Genomic DNA, 25,765 nt, shown 5'->3' with positions numbered 1-25,765 from the left:
TTACACACTCGAGTTTTCCCGGAAATTCACAAAGCATTTACAATGAGGCGTCTCGCTCAAAATCCGAGTCGTGATCACGCATTCATTGATCTACGGTCCACGGTCATCTGTCTGTTGATCAACTGACCAATTAATCAAATTGTCGGGACAGACTAGCCTTTCTTGAGGTCATCAACTCCAAGGATGGCATTATTACAAGGCCGATCCATTATATTTATCGACTTAACCATGACCTTTCAACAAGGATATTGCAACCATGACATCTAAATTTGTTAATCTCAATTACCCACTGTATCTTCATCATTCAGATCAGCCTGGGTTGGTTCTCATACCGCAACTCTTCACTAAGGAAAATTATAACACATGGGGTCATTCCATGACTATGGCTATCACAGTAAAAAACAAATATGGTTTTGTTGACGGATCACTAAAGCAACCAGGCAAGGAAGTTGATGATGAATTGCAACAATGGATTCGTTGTGACAATTTTATCAAAACATAGTTATTGAGTTTAATTTCCAAGGATATTGCTATGAGCGTGTTCTATTGTGATGGAGCGCTAGTTTAGAATGAACTATGCAAACGTTTTTCTCCAAGTAAATAACATTCAATTATTTCATATTGAGCTCCAACTTGAGGGGGAATGTTGAAGATAAGAATTTGAGATTTGAAGATAAGATAATCTTGTAAATAAGGAGATTTTTAATTTGAATTTATATGTGATACATTCATTTATATACATGTAATCTAATAATGTATCAATCTATCAAAAATAAAAATTTATTACGATCTGCATTCAGGGGTTGGATCTCTTGTAATCTGGCTTCTGAACTCGATAACATTACTTAGGAGATCTAACTTACAGAGAATAACAAAAGATAATGCCCCAAAACCAAGCAAACATCATGTTTTTTCTTACTCAACTCTTGCAGGATTCACCTTTCAATTTTGAGCAACGAAAACGAAAAGGAAAAGAAATGATATTTTATATTACCAGTGGAAACTGCCAATTTTTCCTTGTCTTAAAGCTTTTAATATCATGTAAAGAGAGTAAAATGTCACGTTACTCTCTTCGGTAGTCCCAGAGACATAAATGGAGCAATTAATCCGAATAACACCCAGTTCCAGATACATTCCTTCGAGCCAGATACTCACTTTGATTTCTAGCTCATCCGTCACGGTATTACCAAAGCAGCCTTTTAACAATTACCTGGCGGAGGATCTGTGTTTTCTGGTGTGGGGCTTCCCATACGTATGCAATGATGTCACGAAGAAACGAGGAGATGCCTCCGCTCTACCATATTTCTCTGTAACAGGCCATGTTGAGATGGGAGATGCATTTGGGGACACCCAGGTTCTCCTATTCCAGATGAGATTTGAATAACTGTTTGCTTTGTCTGTAACTTCTGTATGGAAGGGAAAATGTATTCATTAATATCCAAAAGGAGAAACGTGAGTTGGCCAAGAGAAGACAAACAGCCGACATATTTTATTTCTCCTAGAAATATCAATTCGGCGTCGAAGTGAAAGAAAGATACCATCGGAACGCTATAAATTGTCCCTTCGTTGACCTTCCGTGCACAAGCAATTCAAGAAAGAAATGGTGGGGATGGGGGCCGAAGGCACCGCTCAAGGAGCTCATGTTCTCGTCTTCCCTTGTCCTGCCCAGGGGCACATCAACCCAATGCTCCAATTTGCTAAGCGTTTGCTCCACAAAGGCCTCAAGGTTTCTCTGGTCGCCACCACCGTCCTCACCAAGTCTATCGTAGCAGAGACTGGTCCTATAAGTCTGGAACTTATCTCAGACGGTTCGGAGGATGGCCAAGAAAAAGCAGTAAGCACTGAAGCCCTTGAACGATTCAAACGAATCGGTTCCCAGTCCCTGAATGATCTCATCCTAAAGCTTGGCAACTCTGACAGGCCTGTTGATTGCCTTGTGTATGACTCTTTCCTTCCATGGGCTCTGGACGTAGCCAAACAGGTTGGTATACCAGGGGCTGCGTTCTTCACTCAGACTTGTGCAGTCGAGGCCATCTACTATAATGCGTATCATAGAAAAGTGAGTGTTGCAGTGCCGTGTGAGGCTGTTTCCTTGCCTGGACTGCCGGAACTTCAGCTATCTGAGCTGCCATCTTTTGTTTCGAATCCAGATTATCTTCCCGCCGTTCGGGAGTTTGTGTTGAAGCAATTCATCAATATAGAGAAAGCTGATTGGGTATTTTGCAACACTGTTGATCAGCTGGAGGGTGAGGTGAGTCTTGCCTCTATCAAACACTTGTTGGAGACTGCCTGTTTCGCTAGACAAGTTTCTTTGGGGTATATTTTTACTGTAAAACGAAGACAAAAAGAAGGGAAATTCAGTTTTCCTCTGACCAACTCTCCCATTGAAATTTTTCCCATTAGAAAATAAGTTACCTTTAACAGTTTTCTTATGTTGTAATTGTTTAGTCTTTTTCATTGTTTCCTATTGGAGCAATACCAGATTTGGTTACCTATTTCTCTGCAACTTTTTGTGAGACAAAATGAAATGAAACAAAAAAATTCCTAATCCCTTAGCAACGACACAAACACTTGAAGTACTGCTTTTTGTGTGCAGATTATTACCACAAAGACATCCTCAATATTCACTAGAAGTACTGCTTTTGTGTGTTGATTATGAGACTACATGGATTAGAAACTTCTCTGAACTCTTCTTCTAACCTCTTTTTACCAGTTTTGGTTGGCAACACCAGGTTTCTAACCATTTTTGGGGCCATGAAACTTTCATAACAGGAGCTGAACTGGCTGAAGACTATTATTGCAGTGAAACCAATAGGGCCAATGGTTCCATCCTGGTATGTAGACCAGCGTGTTGAGGAGGATCAGGACTATGGTGTCAGCTTGTGGAAGAAAGATAGTGCTACCTGCAAAGAGTGGCTGGACTCTAAGGATGATGGGTCTGTAGTATATGTATCCTTTGGTAGTATCGCAAACTTGGGATCGCTGAAAATGGAGGAAATTGCTTGTGCCCTGAAAGATAGTGACTACGATTTCTTATGGGTAGTGAGAGAATCAGAGGAGAGCAATCTCCCTGAAAAGTTTGCAGAGGAGAGCAAAGAGAAGGGCATAGTTGTGAGATGGTGCCCACAGTTGGAGGTGTTGTCACACAGGGCAGTGGGGTGTTTTGTAACACACTGTGGATGGAATTCCACACTAGAAGCCCTGACCCTGGGTGTGCCTATGGTGGCCTACCCCCAGTGGAGTGATCAACCCACCAATGCCAAGTACATAGAAGATGTGTGGAGGGTGGGAGTTAGAGCAAAGATTGACGATGAAGGCATTGTCAGAAGAGAAGAACTGAAGAATTGTTTAAAGGAGATAATGGAGGGAGAGAGAGGTGTGGAGATAAAGAGGAATGCTTTCAATTGGAGGAAGCGGGTGAAGGAAGCACTCGAGGAAGGCGGAAGTTCTGATAAAAACATAGAGGAATTTGTAACTGTCATTTCTGGATAGATCAACCGGATGTATTGGAACTTTCTTTCTCTTTCATTTTTTTTTTCTTTTTGCTGGAACGGGGCTGATTCTGAAAAATGTTCTATTTCTGAACGATGCAGAAAACTAAAGACTTCTTGTTGACTCTCCCCACTCTTTTTCACCTCTGATTTTGTTCAGCTGATGTGAATCACAATAAACTTTCTTACTAATCATTTCAAAGGGAACAACACTGAATAAATCTAGTTTTCAATTAGTCTTGTCACCTGTGAATCGGCTGAATTAACCTGGATTAGAAGGCGAGTCAAGTCACTGTAAATTTTATGAATCGCCGTTGATTCGCTCTGAAGCCAGCTTCTTGAACGAGGAAAATCACTCCGGTTATCCGACCTAAATTTTACAGGGCCTTTGTCTGTATCACACACATAACATCAAATAATGTCCGAGTAGCTTCAAAGGAGGTACAAATGAATAGACATGTCAGAGCTTGGGTCGATTTTTAGAACCACTCATTTTACGTTTTTTCAGAAACTACTTATCGTTTTTTCATGAAACTGAGTTTTCGATTTGAAAGCGAGACAACGTTTAGCTTTTTTTTCTTCTTTAAACTCTTTGCTTTCTACGAAGCTTTTGTCGTAGTAAGGAGGGCAGAGAATCATCCCCCGTCATTCCAAGGATAAGGGGAAAGGGCGACGGAGCACCTCCTCCCCTTCACCTCCTTGGAACCTGATCAGTTGGGTTTCACTAATATCTGGTTTTTGTGGTATTATAATCTAATAGTGGACAAAGTCTAATTGAACCTGATTTAACTGGTGATCCAAGATGAGTTTTATACCACTCATTCCAACCATGTCAACTTGTGGATGTTAAACCTTAGATATAGCCATGTTAGACCAGAGTTTGCTCATGTTTTAATAAAATCACACATCGAAAATTTGTTGGTAAATAAACTATTGCTCTGATACCATTGTTGGAATTAAAATGATTTTTTTAAGGCTCTGTCTCTCTCTCTGTTTAACTTCTTTGTCAATTTTTGAATTTTTTCACAGAGACGGAAGAAGAAGAACAACTTCTATAACTCTCTTTGTAATCTATTTTATCTTCTTCTTATCATTTTACATAGCTTACATAGGTATTTATAGATAACAATGGTGAATAATCACCACATAAAACTCTATTACATGACAAATTCATTGTTATTCGTTTTCTGGTTCTTCAAACTTCTTTGCCAGCTCAACGTCCTTATCTCTTGGAAAAATTGACTTAACTACTGACTTACCTCTTAATCTTGAAGTTTCTTTGAGTCCCCTTCCCCCCCCCCTTCTTAAACTTGATCCTTAACTCCAAATATATTCCTTAATCTGCTGAAGTCTTTGCTTTATTTTGTACTTTTCTTTATAAGTTTGCAATTTTCCTTGGAGTTGCTCGATCATCATTTCTTCCAAGTTTTTTTGGTTTTTCACCATCACGAAGATATGCGAAGTATCTTCTCACATTTTCTTAATTTTTCAACATTTCTTTAAAGACAGTTGTTACTCCAAACTAGACTCGAATACTTTCATATGTAAGGATTTGAATTCACCTCTTGGAGATGAACCTTCTTTACCTTCTTGATTCCTTTGTAAGAGGTTTACAACTTCTTCTACGCCTCTCTGGCAGATGTTGCACTTGACACCATCATCTAATCTTTGATAGATAAGTAAAGAGCTTTTTTTATCTCTCTTTCTTGAATCCTTCAAAGTTGTCTTCTGCTCTTGTCTATGAGCCTCCTTTCATCCTCTCTTTTTGGCTTGCTAAAGCCTTTTTTAAACAATGTCCCAGACATCATGTGCTCCAAGACGAGCTTTAATCTTGATACTCTAGTTGTCGTAATTATCGTTGCTGAGTGTCAACACTTGGAGGGGTGCCTGCCATATTTCTCAATAAAGAAAACTCTGAATTTTTTTTTTCAGGTTTATACCTTATCATATCAAGCTCTCGATGATATGAATCCAATGCCTCCAAAATCACCTCAATCGGACGTCAAACGAGCTGTCACGGACCACCAAAATATTGTTGAGTCAACTCACTGAGTTGAACTAAACCGGTCGAGTTGAAAGTCGATTGAGCGAAAATTGGACGAATTAAACCGTGTGGGAACCTTCGTTTTAATGAATCCGGAAGTAGTGAACCGGATTTGCTTTTGGTAGGACACGAAACCGGGTCGAGTTGAATGGAACCGCGTTAAGCGAGACAACGAACCAGACCAGGTTGAACCGGGTTACAAAAAACCTACTCGTCGTCTTCTTCCTTCTGTCAAAAAAATAGAGAAGCATCGTCTTCTCTGTTTTTAGAAAATTTTGCTAGAAAACCTCCACGGGATGCATCGTTTTGACGGGACCTTAGCAACGGAAACTTCGTATAGAAATTTCGACCAACTCTGATACTAATGTTGGAAAATAAACGATCGCTCTGATACCATTGTTGAAAATAAAACGATCTCTTTAAGACTCTTGTCTCTCTCTCTGTTTAATATCTCTGTAAATTTTTTAATTTTCTCATAGAGACGGAAGAAGAAGAACAACTTCTATAACTCTCTCTGTAATCTATTTTATCTTCTTCTTATCATTTTACATAGCTTGCATAGGTATTTATAGATAACAATAGTGAATAATCACCACATAAAACTCTATTACATGGCAAATTCATTGACATTCATTTTTTGGTTCTTCAAACTTCTTTGTCAGCTCAATGTCCTTATCTCTTGGAAAAATCGACTTACCTCTTAATCTTGAAGTTTCTTTGAGTTGGGTTTAGTTTCTTGATATGGATCAAGTTTACTAATCCAACAAAATTATGCAAACTATGACATAGTTCTGACAACCTATAATTGAGTTTATTAATAAAATCAAGATTTACAAGTTGGGAGACCATTTTAAAGGTCTGTAAGTGTTATTACTAACTAAATCAAATTTTGCAAGGCAAAACTTTCCCCACCTTATTCAACCCTAACTCACCCTCACAAGCCACAATCAGATGGGAGATCCATCTGGGGTGCTTGGGATTTGGAAAAACCCAGACGTTCCAACTAAATCAGCTGCTTTTGTATGCAATGATGTCATTTACCTTGCCACCTTCCTAGAGGACAGATAGAGTCTGGTTTCATCTTAACTCTCTCAATGATGGCGAAGCAGGCATTTACAGGTAGAAGACAACATATTAGTGCTAAATAAACAGTTGTTTTTTGCCTGACTTCTATATGGAAGAGAAACTGAAGGCATTAATGTCCAAAAGATGACGTGTCTTGTGTTGGCATGAGTTGTATTCTGAGGAATCAGAGGAGGATATCCTATGGTTTATCCTCCAAGAAATCAGAGGAGGAAATCCTCCTATCAATTTTCCTCCTCAGAGAGATTATAGGATCTATAATTTGTATATATATATACCTATGTAAATAATCAGAAATCAATATAAAAGAGGAAGATTTTTTTTCGATGAAAAATTATCATGGTATCAAAGCAGGTGAGCTCTTTTGGTGCCATCATCGGTGCGCTCCAGTCCCGTGACGAACATCGGTGCGCTCCAGTCCCGTGACGAAGGGAAGACTCTTCTCCTCAGCTGAGGACCCATCTTGCGAATCAAAAACTCCCATTGTGGGGAGTCGTCCTCTCCGAAAGCGACATAAAACAGATTGACGGTCACGATGACAGCCAACTCTTGGCTAAACCTCCAACATGTGAAACGACATTCCGAAGAGGATGAAAACCTTCCCGTCCCATGCGGTTCAGGGGACAACGACCTTCCAATTAAAGAAGCGGATTTAATTGGAATGAGCGACCCGGACCGGACCAAATCGGACGAACCAGACTTGAAGCCGAATCAACCCAGCAGTCCAACGAGACATAACCGAACTCGGATCAGACTCAACTCGAACTAGACTCAACCTATCCCAGGTTGTCGAGATGTGTATCTCAGGCAAAGACAAGATGGGGTATTTGAACGACGATCCTCCTAAGACGGATGTAGACCCAAGTAGTGCTTTCCTTTGATCTACAAGAAAGGCTGATTGCAGCAAGTGGATACTTGTTTATGGAGCAACAGACCGTATGACATTTGATTTTCTCTATAATTTTTTGTTTTTCCTTTTTCATTATTTTTTTGTGATTCTTTTAGTCTTTCTATTTTAATTTAAATTTATTATTATTTATTTCCTCTATATTTATCCTCAATTTTCTCTTCCTTATTTTCATTATATATATATATATATATATATATATATATATATATATATTATATATCTTTTTAAGTACCAAGATTGAACAATATTAGCTACGAAAAATTCTGATTCTCCTAGATATTTTTTTCCTACCAACAAAAGCGGGAAAACCCTCTAATGGGAAAAAAAACTCTCTTTTAAAAAGAATAATAGTAGAAAATATAAATACCTAATAATATTAAATAAAAAAAATATATACTAAAATTAAATTATGATTAAGTATTTCACAAGTCTAAAAACTTTTATAATTTAAATATTATAAATAAATATACACATATAAAAAAATTAATGTAACTAATAATTATTTAACTGAATAAGTTATTAATTAATTAACCAATTCACATGCTGAAGTCTAATTATGTAATTAAATAAGTCTTGGATTAATCAACCAATTAATCCATTTAATGTAATAAATAATGATTTAATTAAACTTTGTAATCAATATAGAATACATACAACCGACGATTTTTTTTTTTGTATCTCATTGGAGCTCTCTTCTCCCTCTCGGTTTTCCTCTCCCTAAATTTGTTTATTCTCCCGCGCTCGCTGCTTCTTCTCCCTTCGTCGTCTTCGTATCACTTCTCCCTTCTCATCGTCTTCGCATCTTTCTCCCTTCATCGTCTTCCCATCTTCTCTCCTTGTCTCTCTCGGCCTCCCTCTCCCTTCTCCCTCTCTATTCTCCCTCTGGGCCTCCCTCTCTTCTCACTCTCGGCCTCCCTCTCCCTTCTCCCTCTGGCTCTTCTCTTTTCCCCTAAAAGCCCTCCCGATTTCCATCGATTTAACCCATTTCGGTTCCGATTTCCTTCGATTTCCCTTGATTTTCGCATTTGGCTTCGATTTCCACATTGGCTTTCGGTTTTCCACAAATTTCAGAAGGTAACCCTCAACCCTAATTTATTTATTATTAATTTACTGTTCTATTTGATTTAATCTTAATTTACTGTTCTATTTGATTTAATCTTAATTTCTGTGTGCTGTATTTGTATTTATTGTTTAGTTTCTGCATTATTTCGGGATATAGGGTTAGGATTTATGGTATTTAGGGTTCAATTTCGTCTTTATGGTTTAGGGTATTTAGAGTTAGGGATAAGGTAGAGTTTGGGGATAGGGTTTTGGGGTTTAGAGTTTGGGGTTGTAGGGTTTAGGGTCTAGGACTTTTAGGGCGTTTAGTGTAAATAGTTTATGGTTTAGGTTATGGAATTTGGGTTAGGGTTAAGGGTTTAGCGTTTAGGGGCTAATGGAGTTAGGGTTTAGGGGTTTGGAGTTTGGGGTGATAGGGTAGGAAAGTTTATGGGGTTAGGTTCTGGAATTCGGGTTAGGGTTAAGGGTTTTAGGCGTTTAGGGGATAATGGAGTTAGGGTTTAGAGTTTGGGATTATAGGGTTTAGGGTCTAGGACTTTTAGAGGGTTTAGTGTAAAAAGTTTATGGTTTAGGTTCTGGAATTTGGGTTTGGATGAGGGTTTAGCGTTTAGGGGCTAATGGAGTTAGGGTTTAGAGGTTTAGAGTTTGGGGTTATAGGGTTTAGGGTCTAAGACTTTTAGGGCGTTTGGTGTAAAATTTTTTATGGTTTAGCGTTTAGGGGCTGATGGAGTTAGGGTTTAGGGGTTTAGAGTTTGGGGTTATAGGGTTTAGGGTCTAGGACTTTTAGGGCGTTTAGTGTAAAAAGTTTATGGTTTAGGTTCTGGAATTTGGGTTAGGGTTAAGGGTTTAGCGTTTAGGGGCTAATGGAGTTAGGGTTTAGAATTTGGGGTTATAGGGTTTAGGGTCTAGGACTTTTAGGGGGTTTACTGTAAAAAGTTTACGGTTTAGCGTTTAGGGGCTAATGGAGTTAGGTTTAGGGGTTTAGAGTTTGTGGTTATAGGGTTTAGGGTCTAGGACTTTTAGGGCGTTTAGTGTAAAAAGTTTATGGTTTAGGTTCTGGAATTTGGGTTAGGGTTAAGGGTTTAGCGTTTAGAAGCTAATGGAGTTAGGGTTTAGGTGTTTAGAGTTTGGGGTTATAGGGTTTAAGGTCTAGGACTTTTAGGGGGTTTACTGTAAAAAGTTTATGGTTTAGCGTTTAGGGGCTAATGGAGTTAGGGTTTAGGGGTTTAGAGTTTGGGGTTATAGCGTTTAGGGTCTAGGACTTTTAGGGGGTTTAGTGTAAAAACATTATGGTTTAGGTTCTGAAATTTGGGTTAGGGTTACGGGTTTAGCGTTTAGGGGCTAATGGAGTTGGGGTTTAGGGGTTTAGAGTTTGGGGTTATAGGGTTTAGGGTCTTGGACTTTTAGGGCGTTTAGTGTAATAAGTTTATGGTTTAGGTTCTGGAATTTGGGTTAGGGTTATGGGAGTAGTGTTTAGGGGCTAATGGAGTTAGGGTTTAGGGGTTTAGGGTCTATGACTTTTAGGGGGTGTGGTGTAAAAAGTTTATGGTTTAGGTTCTTGAATTAGGGTTAGGGTTAAGGGTTTAGCGTTTAGGGGCTAATGGAGTTAGTGTTTAGGGGTTATAGGGTTAAGGGTTTAGTGTTTAGGGGCTAATGGAGTTAGTGTTTAGGGGTTATAGGGTTTCGGGTCTAGGACTTTTAGAGGGTTTAGTGTAAAAAGTTTATGGTTTTTGTTCTGTATTTAGGGTTTAGCGTTTAGGGGCTAATGACTAGATTAACCTACACATAAAAACGTATAAATATGACTAGATTAATCTACACATATAAACGTATAAATATGACTAGATTAACCTACTCATAAAAACGTATAAATTTGAATATACACTTTCAAAGGTATAAAAAATCATTTTTTTTAAACAAAAATATTCAATAGAAAGAGCTATACATAAATGAACACTTTGGTCTGTTCCCATTCCTATACGATAAAAACGGATTTTCCAACGTTTATTTGATTTTATAAGAAATATAAAAGTCTTAGTCTTAGTGTATTTACTTTTTATTGTCAAATATTTGATTTACTAATTTTTATTTAGGAAGATTGATCGAGAGAAAGGAAGAGTGGGAAGGGAAGAAAGAGCGATCAAAGAGTGAAGAGTTTGGGATTTGGGATTTGGGAAGAAGAGAAGAGTGATGCCGAAGAGAAGAGCCAGTGAGGATCATCAAGCAACCAACATGGCGCCTGTGTGGAGTTTGATCAGTTGCCCCAAGAAGAGAGTCGATACCTTCAAGAGGCGACTCAAGGGCTTCAAGTCTCTCTGCAACCAGATCACTACCTTATGTGGTACTAAAGTTCTCTTTCTTTGCACCGGTGCTCCAAACGGTGATCTTGAATCTTGGCCCAATGACAAATCCAAGATAAACAGTCTAATTCAAGATTACACCAGGTTGAGTTCTGAAGTGCGACAACGCCTTAGGGTCGATCCATCTACTCTGTTGGGCCACCCCCAAACCTCTACTTCACTACATACTGGCTCTTTTCCAGTTCCACATGACCTCCCTCCCAAAGACTTCACCGACAACACCTCACTGATCGAGACTGCGATTGTGCATGACGCCCTCCCCTTTGACAACCCTTCACCTACAGAGCCGACCACTTTGTCAGAGGTTTCATCTGCATTTCCCTCTTCTTCGGAGAGCTCTCAGCAGATACAAGACGGGTTCTCTCCTTCTTGGGAGAGCTTTATGACACAAGACACTGGAATGACCTCTAACCAGTGCTGTTTGCCTATCGATATAGCTCCGCCTGATATTTCTTTGTTACAGACTTCATCTGCATCTCCCTCTTCTCCGGAGAGCTTTCAGAAGATACTACATGATGGGTTCCCTCGTCCTTCGGACAGCTTTCTTCCACCGGAGTTGATCATAGACCTTGGGATGACATCTGAGCATGCCTTTTCTGATTTTTCTGTGTTGGAGGCTTCGTCTGCGTGTCCCTCTTCTTCGGAGATCTTTCAGCAGTTACAAGATGGGTTCTCTCCTTCTTCGGAGAGTTTTTACTTTGATTTTTCTGATATAGTGGAGGACCAACCAACAATGTGTCCTGATTATTTGTGTTACGACGTCGACAAGGCTGACGTTTTTGTTTTCTGAAATTATTAAAGAGTTTGTAAAGAGTTTGTAAAGAGTTTGTTGTTTTCTGAAATTTGTAAAAATTTATTTTGTCTGAAATTTGTAAAGAGTTTGTTGTTTCTTTGGCATTTAAGTTTCTTGAGAAGTATTGAATGTAAAGGTTAGTTTAGGGCATTCTAGGCTCTTCAGGGTTTTTCTTTGTCAATAATAGGATTCTTTGGGCTCTTAACGCGCATTTGTCTTGGTGTTATTATTACTTGAAAGGAGTTAATTTATTTGCTATTTCATGGTGTTAATATTATATTCTTTTTAATGCTGCTATGTACATTCGATACTGCTCTCCTTGTACAAGTCTTTGCGCCCTGATTTTTCTTTGTTCGAGGCTTCATCTGGGATTATCCATTGGCATTTGCCTCAAGTGAGTTATCTGTATGGTTTGAACTGAACATACTCCTCTGACTTGTCATCATCTTTCTTAATTTCTAATCTTTTCCTATTATTATATGCTTTGGTTTGTGGAATCTGATGTTTCTAAAATTTCATTTTTGCACTCTGAAAAAAGACAGAAAGATATGGACAGACGCAAAGAGTTAGCTCTTAGAGCTAAGGATCCTTTGTGGTTAAGTTTTATCTGTTTAAAAGGGCAGTTTTGTAGAGGTCATATCCTTTATAAGATTTTTTCTGTGAGTGAATTCATTTCTCCAGTCCACAAATGTACATAGTAGCATTAAATATACACACAATGTTTATCACATACACTTTTTGCTGCTGTTCAACTTCATCAGACTCCATGATAGATGTTAAGCTAATGAGGATAATATCGTTTTAGTCCCAATTGATTCTTGAAACTCACATTTTATATATGTATCAAGTGGAGACTGGGAACGGTTCTGAAAGTTTTTTTTTTTTTTTTATTTGAAATGATACTGAATTTTTTTTTGAAGAGAGAAAGGAATTACATTAGGGAGGAAGACCCTCCCATACAATAAGGGGTAACAGTTCTGGAAGTTACAAATGAATCCTATTTTAGGGCCTCGTGATAACTGATATATTCTATTTGCATTCACCATGTCTTTGATTTCATAATTCTAGTTATATTTGCAAGTTACAGAGAATTTTTAAATGGCTTGGTGAGTCATGTGGAAGCATTTCTGAACTTGGTAGTAATGTTTTCTTTTCATCCTTCTCCAGCTGGGGGTTACATAGCAAGCTAGAGATCAACTCAATCACCCACCGTAGCAATAGTGAGAAATTTCAGGTTCTGATCAACGCTACTGTATGCATCTTGGCTTTTACAATATCTGGTTTTAATATTGTGAAATTTCACAGGTATGGAATGGTTCAATTGATACAACATGCAACTCGCCCATGTGCCTGTCCATTTCAACTCAGATTAAAACCTCTCAAATTGAGTACTTTTTAAAGTAGTTAGCTTTTGCCAATAATGCCCTTGACAGATTTTAAGTCTTTCTCAAAATGGAGTTGATAGAAGTAGTGGACCATTTTTATCAGCTTGCAGTCTTAGAATCTCAAACTTATATTTTATCTATGGTGCCCCTTTTTAGATTTGAGTCTTTCTCCATGGAAGTGAGTTGATAGAATCAGTTGACCATTTTTAATGTAAATTAGTTCTGAATTACTTTTCGTTCAGCATGTAACCTGCCACCACAAAGAACCTAAGTGAAAATTTACTAGTTTTCACTTGAGCTTTAGTAAAACCTAAGCAGTTCTGATCCAGTTTTAGAGTTGCTGGCTAGTTCAATATGTTGGAACTTTGGATGTAGTCTTCAAGCTACCTTGCTTTGTACAAAATATCAGAAATAAAACAAGTTAGAAAATAATGTAGTGTGCTGTAGAAATATGAGTTCATGCCAAGTGCTAACATGTTTGCCCTTTTTTACATACCGAAAGGAGGTAAGAGTGGTGACAAAATACTCATGGTAGATCCTGTGGAGGCTAAGCGTTTGGCTGACATACAAATGCAGAAAATAAAAGCCAAAGAGAAATTAAAGGTGGGTGAGCTTCTTCATACTTTCAAGAAGGTCCTTTCTGAAAGATTGGACCGGTAATTTTTATTAGAAATTGATTGTTTTACTTTCAATGTCAAAAACTCACATATCATTACTTTTTGGCAAAGATGGATGGTTCTTTTTCTGTATATTGGCATTAAATTGATATATGAACTCGATTCAGATGCAACGTAAGATTGAAGCAATTAATGGGGCATGGGCTATGATAGGACTGACAGCAGGGTTGATCATTGAAGGTCAAACCGGCAATGGCATTCTAGCTCAGGTAAGTTACTTGTTGAATCGATGAAGAAACCCAGAGATACGTAGATAAGATAGGGTCTAACAAGTCCCTGATGAGTTTATGCAGTTGGCTGGATACTGGGGAGCCTTCGTTGGTTTATTCTTCCGGTAGCAGGAAGACTATTTCTGCATTGTTGATTGAACCAAAGGTGGAAGAATTCTTTCAAATAATTCTTTTCTGTAAAGGAAGATATCCATTATGCTTATTAGGCATATAACAATTTATTTTATAAAATTAAACATTTCTCCACTCGGCCATTTTAGTTGATCCACAGCAAACAAATTATTGCCACTCCAAGCTTAAATAATTTTGTGCAGATTGCCATGGAAAGATCATGGTGATAGTAGCTCTAATTTTGTTCTGTTCCACATTGTACTCTTCCCTCTACAATTAGACCTAATCAAAGTGTATTATACTGCCTTTTTTCCTCTGAAATTTTCTTTTTACTTCTAAAATACAGGATAATTCAACAGTCTTGACCGAGTGGAAAGAGCCTCTCCTAATGCCACGCATGTATACAAATGATTTTCTGCTGCCAAACATCTGTTGTAAATTTTGATTACATAACGGGTCTGAGTTCAAATAGACAAACGAACCCTCTTAGACTCATCATCTGCTGAGTTGAACTGCTAACTTTTTGTCTGCTATCTTAAGCTTGGAAATTTGTGAGAGCTGAGCCAGGTATACAGCCATGGCTACTCACATGCAGACAGAAGTCCCAGCATTGACACAACCTTTGGTCATGTCACAATGTCAATAGTGAGATTTCTAAATGGAGTTCTGCTGCATGTTAAGAGTAATTTTAGGGGTAGAGATATTGGGTGACACCCATATATTCTGGTTTTCTCGTTTATGAGCCAGACCCCTTATTTGTCTCATGCCGAGCCAATGCTGAATCGACTCAACCAAGAACCAGGATGTTTGTGTTTGAGATTAGACCCAAGATTGTTAACGTCAGGAAAAGTGTTAGAAACAAATGTTTTTCATGAAAAAATAGATAGAAAGATTTTGAGTTTATTAGTCGAGAAAGAGAGATTTTAACATGGTCAATCATTTTTGGATAAATTTTTGACCTATTTTCCTCTCCGAATACCTCCCAACACATTACGAGTCTCATTAGATTTTTTCAGAAGGGAAAACTTATCCGATCCTTTCTGAACATAAAGTAGTAACTATAACTGAATTATAGCTCACAGACATTGGAAAACAGACAAACATTGAAAAAACAGCATTCTCATCAATTAAATATTTTGAAAAAGAGGAAAAGGAAAAGGAAGCAAAAGAAAAAAAGGAAAACGATTTCACTTTATCTAATCTGGGTCTTGGTTTAAACTTGACTTTGAAGCATTTATTCCAGGACTTTAGGGCTGGCAACCCTAAACACAACTTGTCTTAACAAATAGTTTCTCACATGTGAATGCATAATGTTTTTTTAATCTTTCTGATGCCTCTTTGAACATGATGACTAACATAAAAGGACAATTTTTTGCTTTAATTATTGCAACCTTTACAACTAAGTTGAAATCTAATTCATTTGGACGGAAAAGACCCACAAAATGTCCATATGGAACATCTTCATCTTCGTCTTCGAAATTTAAAATCATTGATTTTATTAATTATAGAAATGAATTAATTAAACCAAGTGTTTGAATTAATAATATTTTAATTAGTACTATTAAATCACTAATACAATAGAGTAAATAAAAAATAAATATGATTAATGAATAAAAAAGTATTATATTAATAACATAAGATAGATTTTTTACATGGTATTAATTAATAATATATTTTCATAAAATTAAAAGTAATTAATTAATCAAATGCATACTTTAATTGTATTTTATTTACCAGAGACTTGAACATGAAGTTTAATATAGTAATAAAATTGAAAATAATAATAAATAAATACATATACAACTTTATTAATAACCTAAAAGAAAGATTATTCAAATAACGAGTTTGTACTTTTAATATTAAAATAATCAAGTTACAAGTTTAGTACATATGAACGACACATGTTCAAAAGTAATAAGATACAACCATCATTTATCGTTCCACATGGAAGTCGATGTGGCATCTTGAAATTGTGTGGCTCTTGTGGATTGTAATGCACTCTAACTTCGAAAGCTTATTACTTGGCTAGCCTCATCTTCAAGACCATCGCAATCATTGATGTCTGTATCATCCATTGTACCTAATTGGACTGCATCATCTCCTCCACTGAGCTCACCACCCAAATCATCATCTTCACTCTGTTTTCTATGTCAAACTCATAGATTAACCAATTTATTGTTTACATTATTCTCTAGTTAACTCTTTTAAGCACTCCTTAATATGGAGTTTACCATTCCCTTCCATTCCTGTTGAGTATTTAAACTGAGTTTGGATTAAAAAAACGATTTTTTTTATGGACCAAAAGTGTGAGATATATCTAATGTTCTTTGGCCTTTTTTATCCATTACTGTCATTGTTTCCGTTCTTTTTTTCAGACCTGTTGTGGTTTCTATTGAGTTTTTCCAGCCTGGCTTTACTGCAAGGGAAGTTGTACTAACCACGCAACTCCATCTCTACCACTTCCAGTGACACACTCAAAGAACCACTTTAAGGGTACAAACAGTGTTTTCAAAAGAGCTGATTAAACAATATGTACCTTTTAGCTGCTCCATATATCCAAAGCAGTACTTCAAACAAAAACGAGCGACTTGGTATTATCTCATTCAAGTTGCAGGCACCAGCTGAGTTTTACTTGTGAATTCTGAACCAGTTATTGAGATAGTTTACTGAAAATGTTAAACAACTCTGATTCACTGATTCACAAAAAATAAATGTCTGATTTTATCTCTAGTTAATCTCCTGAACCGTTTTAAGTATGCCCTAAAAATAATCCCTAACCCGAATCAAGAATTTAGACCCTAAACCGTAACCCTAAATCCCACAATTATGCACAAATAACCCCCAATTAGGCACTGAAAATAAAATTAAATCAAATAAAACACTAATTTAATGAAAACAAAATTAGGGTTTAGTCATACCTTCTGAAATTTGGGGAAAACCGAAGCCGAAGGTGAAATCGATGCCGAATGGGAAAATCGATGCCTAATCGAAGTAGAAATTAAGCAATCGATGCCCAAATGTCAAAATCGAAGAAAATCCAAATCGAAATGGGAAATTGAGCGAAATCGGAAGGTATTTTGGGGGAAAGGAGAATAGTGAGTGAGAGAAGGGAGTGGGAGGCTGAAAGGGAGAAGAGAGGGAGAAGAGAGAGAAGAAAGGGAGGTCAAGAGGGATAAGAGAGAGAGAGAAGCAAGCGAGAAAATGGAGAGCGAGTCCGAGAGAAGAGATGAAGGCACGGAGACAAGAGAGGGCGAGTCCGAGAGAAGACCGGTAGCCGGAGGCCAGAGACGAGAGGGAGCAGAGATGGAGGCCGGAGAGGAGAGCCGAGTGAAGAGAGGGAGCAGAGACATCCAGGGCGCAGGGAGACGAGAGAGGGGGTGCGGGAGAGAGGGAGGAAAAAATAGAAATGAGGATGCGCGAGAGAGGGGGGTGCGAGGAGAGAGAGGGGAAAAAAAATCAATCGCATCGCACGTCCTTCATCTGGAAGAATGGAAAAAATGGTCTTCAACGAGATGAAATTTTTTATAACGTGGAGATGAAGGACCGCTTCATCCCCAACATCCAGACGAAATGTCATCTACGCTCCACTAACGACTTCAACTGATGAAGGGCGTAATGCGGTTGATCTTCATCTCGAACTTTAAGTTGACTAACCCTCCCTAATACAGGTTTCTCCAATAAAATCCCACCCAATTGTAAGCATTCTCAACACCACTGGTCATTTCAGATTTCCTATCGCTGGAAAATGGATGGCTAACTGGCTGAAAAACTTACCGGTTCTGTCGCCGAATTCCGGCAAGCTCCGGGGCGGTGCTGGAGGTTTCAGTAGGAAACAGAAGAAGCTTACTGTCGTTATTCTCTCTTCCCTACTCCTCGTCTCCATCGCCGCCGCCTTCACTAAAAATGTTCTCCAAAACCCATCAATAAAATGCTGCAAACATTGCAGCCTCTCATGACGTCCTCTGCTCTTCCTGTAGCTCCACTCGTTTCCCGCAGCTTTGCTTCACTGCAATCGCCTCCCGGCCTTCTCTCACCGCATCTGTTTCCACCCAGAAAGACTTCATACACTCTTTCATCAACATCGAGAGGGCCAACCGGAGAAGGAAGCTGACCCCTCGAGAGAAAATCGCCATCCATGATTGTCTGGAGAACATGGACGAGACACTTGACGAGCTTCGTGAAACAGCTGACGACCTCCTTCGAAGAAGTCCATCTTCAAAGAAGCGGACGACCTCAAGACCCTCCTCAATGCCGCCATGACCAACCAGGAGTGGTGCCTGGATGGATTCTCACATGACGGGGCGGACAAGAAGGTGAGAAAGGAGCTGAAGAAGGGTCTGGTGCATATGAAGCAAATGTGCAGTAATGCTCTCGCCATGATCTGTAACATGACCAGTACTGATATGGCGTTGGAGAAGGAAAAGACTGGAGCGTCGGAGAGAAGGCTGGAGGAAATGGGAGACAATGGGTTCCCCAAGTGGTTATTTGCAGGAGGCTGGAAGCTCTTTCAAGCAGGGGATGTGACGCCCAACATCAAGGTGGCCGCAGATGGAAGTGGTGATTACAGAACAGTCTCTGAGGCGGTGGCGGCTGCACCGGAGAAGAGTAGTAAGAGATTCATAATTGGGATCAACGCGGGAGTTTACAGGGAGAACGTGGAGGTACAAAAAAGAAGACGAATTTAATGTTCGTCGGAGACGGAAGGAAAAATACCATCATCACCGGATACCGGAATGAGGTGGATGGCATTACCACCTTCAAGTCCGCTACTGTAGGTCAGTTCTTCCTCCTCTGCTTCTCCATGCAAAAATCGACTAAACTAAACACATTGTATTTAACATAGTGTAAATCGTTGTAACGATCGTCGGAGAAGGGTTTCTCGCCCAGGGAGTGACGTTCAAGAACACGACTGGACCGTCAAAGCATCAGGCAGTGGCGCTGCGGCTGGGATCAGACTGCTCGGCCTTCTACGACTGCGACATCCTCGCATACTAGGACACCCTCTACGCCCACTTCCTCCGCCAATTTACCACGCCTGCCTCATCGCCAGCACGGTCGATTTCATCTTTGGCAACGCCGCCGCAGTCTTCTAGGACCGGGACATCCACGCCTGCCGACGCAACTTCGACCACTGCAACTGCCCAAGTAGGTGAAATATGTAGGGCTTTTTACCAAAATACCGGTTTGAAAGAACTTATTTATGAAAACAACGACTACCTCAACTTATTTAAAAAACTACCGAACTTGGACCGGTCCACTGTACATGTGGACAGTCAAAGGCGACACGTAAGCTTTGACTGCTTACGTGTTGACACCTCATCAGCGCGGTATGGTAGTTGAACACATGGGCTACCACGTCATTATTTTTACACTCTCTCTGCCCCCTCTCTTAATACCCTATCATTTCACTCTCTCGCCGCCCTTTCTCTCAAAACCGAAGCCCTACTCACCCTCCTAACCCGAATTTGAATTTCAGATACCGATTTAGGAGGGTGATTTTTTAGGGTTTTTGTTAATTGAATCTAATTATTATATTTAATTCTAATGTTGATTTGAATTTAGGTGTTTAATTACTGTATTGATTTTTTTGTGATTTACTATTTAATTTCTGATTTTATGTTAATTAAATTTCTGCCAAATTAATATTATTGTAAAGTTTTGTAAGATTTTTAATTAAATAATTTTTTTAATAATTTACTATTTTTTAAATTAGGTGATAAAAAGTATACAAATAAATTATATTTTTAAACACTAAAACAATTTTTTGTATATTTTTTGAATTTATAAATATTTTAAATGGATAATATATGGGCAAGACTTAAGAGTAAATTTTTTTCTATTTATAAATAATTTAAATGGATAAAATATGGGTAAGACTTAAAATTAAAAAAATTTCTATTTATAAATGTTTTAAATCCATAGTAAATGGGTAAGGGTTAGATTATTTCTATTTATAAATATTATTATTTTGTTTATAAGGTGATAAAAAGTATACAATTAAATTGTATTTTTAAACTCTAAAATAACTTTTTTGTATATTTTTAAATTTTTTAAATATTTTAAATCGATAATATATGGGTAAGACTTAAGAGTAAGATTTTTTAAATTTATAAATATTTTAAATCTATAATAAATGGGTAAGAGTTAGATTTTTCTATTTATAAATATTTTAAATTTGTAAATATTATTATTTTGTAAATAAGGTGATGAAAGTATACAAATAAATTTTATTTTTAAACTCTAAAATAACTTTTTTGTATTTTTTTAATTTATAAATATTTTAAATCTAATTAATTTACTTATTTTATTTTTAAAAAAAATATGAATAAATAAAAAGTGTAACGCTAAATTTTTTTAATTAATAAATATTTTAATTGATATTAAATGGTGTTAAATAAATAAGAGTTAATTTTTTCATTGTTTATTAATTTTCCAATAATTTATTATTTTAGATATAAGGTAATAAAAAGTGTATTTGATTTTTTTAAAATTTATTCAAAATTTTATCATGTAATGATGTGGCAACTGACATGGCAGAATACGTGTCAACTATAATGATGTGGCAAACGATGTGTTAATCTACGGTATCGCACTGATGACATGGCAACGCGTAAGCAGTTAATGCTTACGTGTCGCATTTAACTCTCCACATATACGGTGGACTAGTCAAAGTTCGGTATTTTTGTAAATAAGTTGATACCGTCGTTGTTTTTAGAAATAAGTTTTTTCAAGCTGTTATTTTGGTAAAATTCCCAAATATTTATCTTTTCTATAAATTCAACGTGGTATCTGAGTGAGATATGTGATATCTTTTTTATTTATTTATAATTTCTTGTAGTTTAGGTTCTTATTCTACATTTTCCCTTCCTTTCCTGTCCTAGTACCAATTGTTTCTTGAGCATATGCACCTTTAGTGATAATGTACCTCTTTGTTTAGATATTATATCAATTCATGATTAAGTATTTAAAAAAAATTTATCATGGATTTAAAAGTATTAACATAAATTACCTAGTATCAAAGGTTTTATAATAAATTATCCTATTTATTTTATTTATATAAATTATTGACTTTTAATAATATATTTAATTACTAATTTAAGAGTGATAATGTAGATATTGTAAAAGTAAAGATCTAATCAAGCATCTAAATATTATAAAAGTAACCACCTTTGTTTAGGTATTTTATTTTTTATTTTTATAATTTATTAAATTAATACTTTTATTTTTACTTTTGATTATTTTATTAATTTATACTACACTAAAATCTACCTTATTTTATTAATAAAATACCATATTTATTTATTTATTATATTCTTGATTTTTAATATTAATTTAAGAGTGATAATTAAGGGATTGTAAAAGGGATAAATTGATCAAGCATCTAGACATTAAAAAAAGTAAACATTTTTGTTGAAGCATTTTAATTATAAAATTAATAAAATAATAATTTTATTTCAACAATTAATTATTGTATTAATTTAGACTAAACTAAAATCTATCTTAATTTATTAATAAAAATAATTTATTTAAGCATTTATTATATTAATGACTTTTAATATTATGTTAAATTACTAATTTAATAGTGATAATTAAGATATTTTAAAAGTTAGAATTTGAATAAAATACCCTATTTGATTAATTTATACATTATAAAAGTAACTATATTTTATTAGGTATATTATTAGTTATATTTATTTAAATTATTATATATTTTTTCAATTATGAATTTTTTTGCTCATTTTTTAATTAAAAAGTTAAATAAAATTTATCTTCAAAGTTAAATTTATCTGAATATTTAATGAATAAACTTATTTTGTAGTTTCCATTACATTTTTTTTGTGTGCACACTAACACTAGAAAAAACTTTCTACTGCATTTTTCACTTTGACCAATAAAAGGCTCCCTTAGGCTCCAATTGAGATTCCAAAGCCAAACAAAATGTTATCAAATATCAACTTAGGCAAAAAGATGTTATAAGTTGTGCGTCTTGTATTAGTAACCAGGCAACTAAATAATGACATTATCTGTATTGAAGGAAAAAATTTAAGAACGATACATTAAACTATTTCTTTTTTTGCTGATGCTTCCACCTCAAATTTTTGGTGGCATTGTGATTGTTAATCTCCAAAATAACCAGTGCACAAAACTTGATCTTTGTGCTATTTAATGTCTCTTTTCGGATATGCGGTACATCAAAAAGGGTATTGATGTTACAATCCAAATATTCGGCGCACATATGTGACTATGGGTGTTATGTTCTTGGAATCCGATCATTTCTACTCTCCTATCTCATCCAATTCTTCTCTTCAGGGGGAGACACGAAAAAAAGATCTGAATTAGTTGACATTTCAATGGTTCAAAGACACTAATACAACGACATCTTCAGAAGTTGAACTAGCAAAACCTAAACCAGAGACGACATCTCTTGAAGTTGAAGCCGCAATACCCCTCCTCTCAACAGTATCCAACGACCCATCTCCTATAAATATCAGTGAGGTAAGTACTCCTGCCACACCTCAAAATTCTAATGATGCGGATATTCTTGTCAATGACTATGAATTACATGTCAGGCATAATCGGGGTAAATCATCGAATAGATATTTTCATGAAGTAAAGAAACACATATCAAGATATCTGATTGTCAATTATGTATCTACAAAAGAATTGTTTGAACCCCTTACGAACTTTGTAAGTGAAATCTCCTCACACCATATTCCTACAAGTGTTGATGAAGCTCTGAAAGACCCTAGGTGGGGTCAATCTATGATGGAAGAAATTGAGGCATTAATTAAAAATGAGACATGGAGTCTTGTTCAGTTACCTGAAGGTAAAAAACCAGTTGGGTGTAAATGGGTATTCTCCATCAAGTATAAATCCGATGGATCAGTTGAATGGTACAAGGTAAGGCTAGTAGCAAAAAATACACACAAACATATAGCGTAGATTATCAAGAGACATTCTCACTTGTGGCCAAATTAAGTACTATGAGGATGTTGATATCTCTTGCAGCTAAACTTGATTGGCCATTACACCAGCTTGATGTTAAAAATGATTTTTCTCCATGAATATCTTAAAGAAGAAATCTACAAAGATGTTTATCCGGGATATATGGCAAATTTGGAAGCGAGAGTGGTGTGCAAGTTACAACGAACATCGTATGGCTTGAAGCAATCTCCTTGAGCTCGGTTTGGGTGATTGAGCTTGGCAATAAGGAAATATGGTTTTTAACAAAGTAACTCAGATCATACACTATTCTTAAAGCATAAATAGAGTAAGGTAATAGCTTTGATAGTTTGTGTAGACGATATGATTATTACAGGGGATGATTTAGAAGAAATAACAAAACTTCAAGAGCAACTGGCAACAGAATTTGAGATGAAAAATTTGGGAGGACTCAAATATTTTTTGGGAATTGAAGTTGTTAGATCTAAGCAAGGCATATTCTTTTTCCAACGAAAATATATCCTAGATTTATTATCTGAGGTTGGACTACTGAGTGTAAGCCTGCAGATACCCCAATAATCCAAAATCAAAAGTTTGGAGAATACCTAAACCAAGTGCCAACGGATAAAGGAAGGTACCAGAGGTTGGTTGGAAAAGTTATTTATCTCTCCCATACATGACATGACATTTCCTATGCAGTAAGTGTAGTAAGCCAATTCATGCAATGTGAGTCAAATTCTTCGGTACCTAACGTCCTCCCATGGGAAAAGACTTATGTTCTCAAGAAACAACTACCTAAGGGTTGAAGGTTATACAAACGTTGACTGGGCAGGAAATATTTCATATAGAAGATCCACCTCAAGCTATTTTACATTTGTTAGAGGGAACCTAGTTACATGGAGAAGTAAAATGCAAAAGGTGGTAGCATTATCAAGTGTTGAAACCGAGTTTCGTGGGATGGCTATGGCTATGGGGTTTTGTAAGCTTCTCTAGCTTTGGAGATTATTAATTGAAATTAGCTTTGTCCCCAGCAGTGAGATTGACTTATCCTGTGATAACAAGGCGGTTATTGATATTTCGCATGATCAGACTAAACATGTGGAAGTACATCAACACCTCATCAAACAAAACATTGAAGCTAAAATAATTCGATTTCTATTTGTTAAATCTAAAGACTACTTGGCAGACATACTTACAAAAGCAATATGCAGCGAAAATTTTTACAACTCACTTGGCAAGTTGGCATCAAAGACCTACAACTACTTAAGGGTGACAATTGGCATGAGTTATATTCCGAGGAATCAGAGGATGATATCCTCTGATTTATCCTTTGAGAATCAAAGAAGGAAATCCTCCTCTGATTTTGATAGGATTATACCGTCAGATTATACCTAGGGAGCAATAATAAAATACACAGATTTAACGTGGTTCACCTAAATCGGGCTACGTCCACAGCTGCTGCAGATAATTCTTTATAGGGAATATAATCCACAATGTTTACAATTTTTTTCTCATATAAATCCATACATTAATCTACCACTGTAGATAATAATAAATACAGATATGTAAAAGGAACAATGTAACCTGTGTGAAGATCCTGAGACTCGTCGACGCTCAAATAGCACCGGTCAGAAACAACACAAACCAAATACAACACTGGTTAGTAATAAAACGAACCAGACAAAGCCTCTGCGGAGGCGTTCCTTCTTCCTCTCCTTTGCTCTCTCCCTCTACACTGAGGATACAATGCCCTTCTTCTTTCTCTGGTCTCTCTCTCTCTCTCTCTCTCTACACTGAGGATAGAGACTCCCAACGGAAAGGAATTATGCAGCGTCGGAGCAGCACAACGACGGCAAGCACAAACACTTTGTTTCGGCAGCAACATCGCTGTGGGGGAAAGATTAATCTTCTCACTGTATCGGTCACACAAGAGCTACTCACTTGAAGCACAAAGATTTCTCTCTCTCTTAAAATCAGTCGTTCAAAGAGCTTCACAGAAAATCTCACTGTGAAAAATCACACACGACGGAAAACCTTGGGAGGAAGATATAAGGAGAAAGGGGGGGTTTAATGAGGTTGAGTGTTCCAGACGCCAACCTCATAAAGAAAACCAAAAATTCCCGTTATATCCTTTGACTATTCAAGCCGAGTATTCCCTAATAATCTCCCACTTGAAGACTGATATCAATTTGTCTTCACACATATCAATACAATAGCTTTATCTAGGTCTCTTCATTCTTGCAGGCCAACTGAAACTGAACATAGCTCCAGTTTATCAATAGTCACCGGCTTTGTTAGCATGTCTGCAGGATTTCTATTACCTTGGATATTCTTCAGCGTTAGCACCTCATCCTCTAACAAAGATCTGATGAAATGATAACAAAGACCAATGTGCTTGGTTCTAGAATGAAATGCATAATTTTTTGCCAGATGTATCGCACTCTGACTGTCACTGTACAAAACATTCATCCTTTGTTTGAATCCTAACTCAGTTAACAATCCTTGAAGTCATATCATCTCTTTATTGGCTTCTGTTATTGCTATATATTCAGCCTCAGTGGTGGATAATGCAATAATCTCCTGTATCTGTAACATCCAACTAACAACTGTTGTGCCCACGGTAAACATATAACCAATGGTGTTTCTTTGGTGATCAACTTCTCCTGCAAAATTTGCATT

At 36.8% G+C, this 25,765-nt stretch overlaps 2 protein-coding genes and 1 pseudogene across 8 annotated transcripts; all 3 read left to right on the top strand.

Annotated features, from left to right (window-relative positions):
• The first annotated feature begins 1,609 nt into the window (after positions 1–1,609).
• LOC137962132 (mogroside IE synthase-like) lies at positions 1,610–3,550 on the top strand. The gene is made up of 3 exons (XM_068808856.1): positions 1,610–2,103; positions 2,151–2,164; positions 2,843–3,550. Exons 1-3 carry the CDS (start codon positions 1,610–1,612, stop codon positions 3,490–3,492), a joined length of 1,158 nt encoding a protein of 385 aa, XP_068664957.1. The 3' UTR covers positions 3,493–3,550.
• Positions 3,551–8,226: 4,676 nt separating this feature from the next.
• LOC137962783 (uncharacterized) lies at positions 8,227–15,053 on the top strand. 7 transcript variants are annotated; one of them, XR_011115164.1, is made up of 7 exons: positions 8,227–8,602; positions 12,069–12,145; positions 12,908–12,974; positions 13,628–13,728; positions 13,910–14,011; positions 14,096–14,177; positions 14,490–15,053. XR_011115164.1 is itself a non-coding variant. In XM_068809856.1 (2 exons), exon 2 carries the CDS (start codon positions 10,778–10,780, stop codon positions 11,735–11,737), a length of 960 nt encoding a protein of 319 aa, XP_068665957.1. In that variant the 5' UTR covers positions 8,227–8,602; positions 10,681–10,777; the 3' UTR covers positions 11,738–12,040. The 7 variants fall into 7 exon arrangements, 1 of the variants encoding a protein (XP_068665957.1); XR_011115163.1 differs by having other exon boundaries at positions 12,069–12,134; positions 14,490–15,052; XR_011115165.1 differs by lacking the exon at positions 12,069–12,145 and having other exon boundaries at positions 13,631–13,728; positions 14,490–15,051.
• A 3,017-nt stretch (positions 15,054–18,070) lies between these two features.
• Positions 18,071–19,296, top strand: LOC137962131 (pectinesterase 3-like; annotated as a pseudogene).
• Positions 19,297–25,765: the final 6,469 nt, after the last annotated feature.

Source organism: Aristolochia californica, unplaced genomic scaffold, assembly GCF_029961685.1.
Source record: "Aristolochia californica isolate CCGP_79_NKW_82.1479 unplaced genomic scaffold, dmAriCali1.0.hap1 SCAF_4, whole genome shotgun sequence".
NCBI classification, from domain to species: domain Eukaryota; kingdom Viridiplantae; phylum Streptophyta; class Magnoliopsida; order Piperales; family Aristolochiaceae; genus Aristolochia; species Aristolochia californica.
The sequence above is the reverse complement of the archived record's forward strand: the minus strand, read 5'-3'. Positions and strand labels throughout refer to the sequence as shown.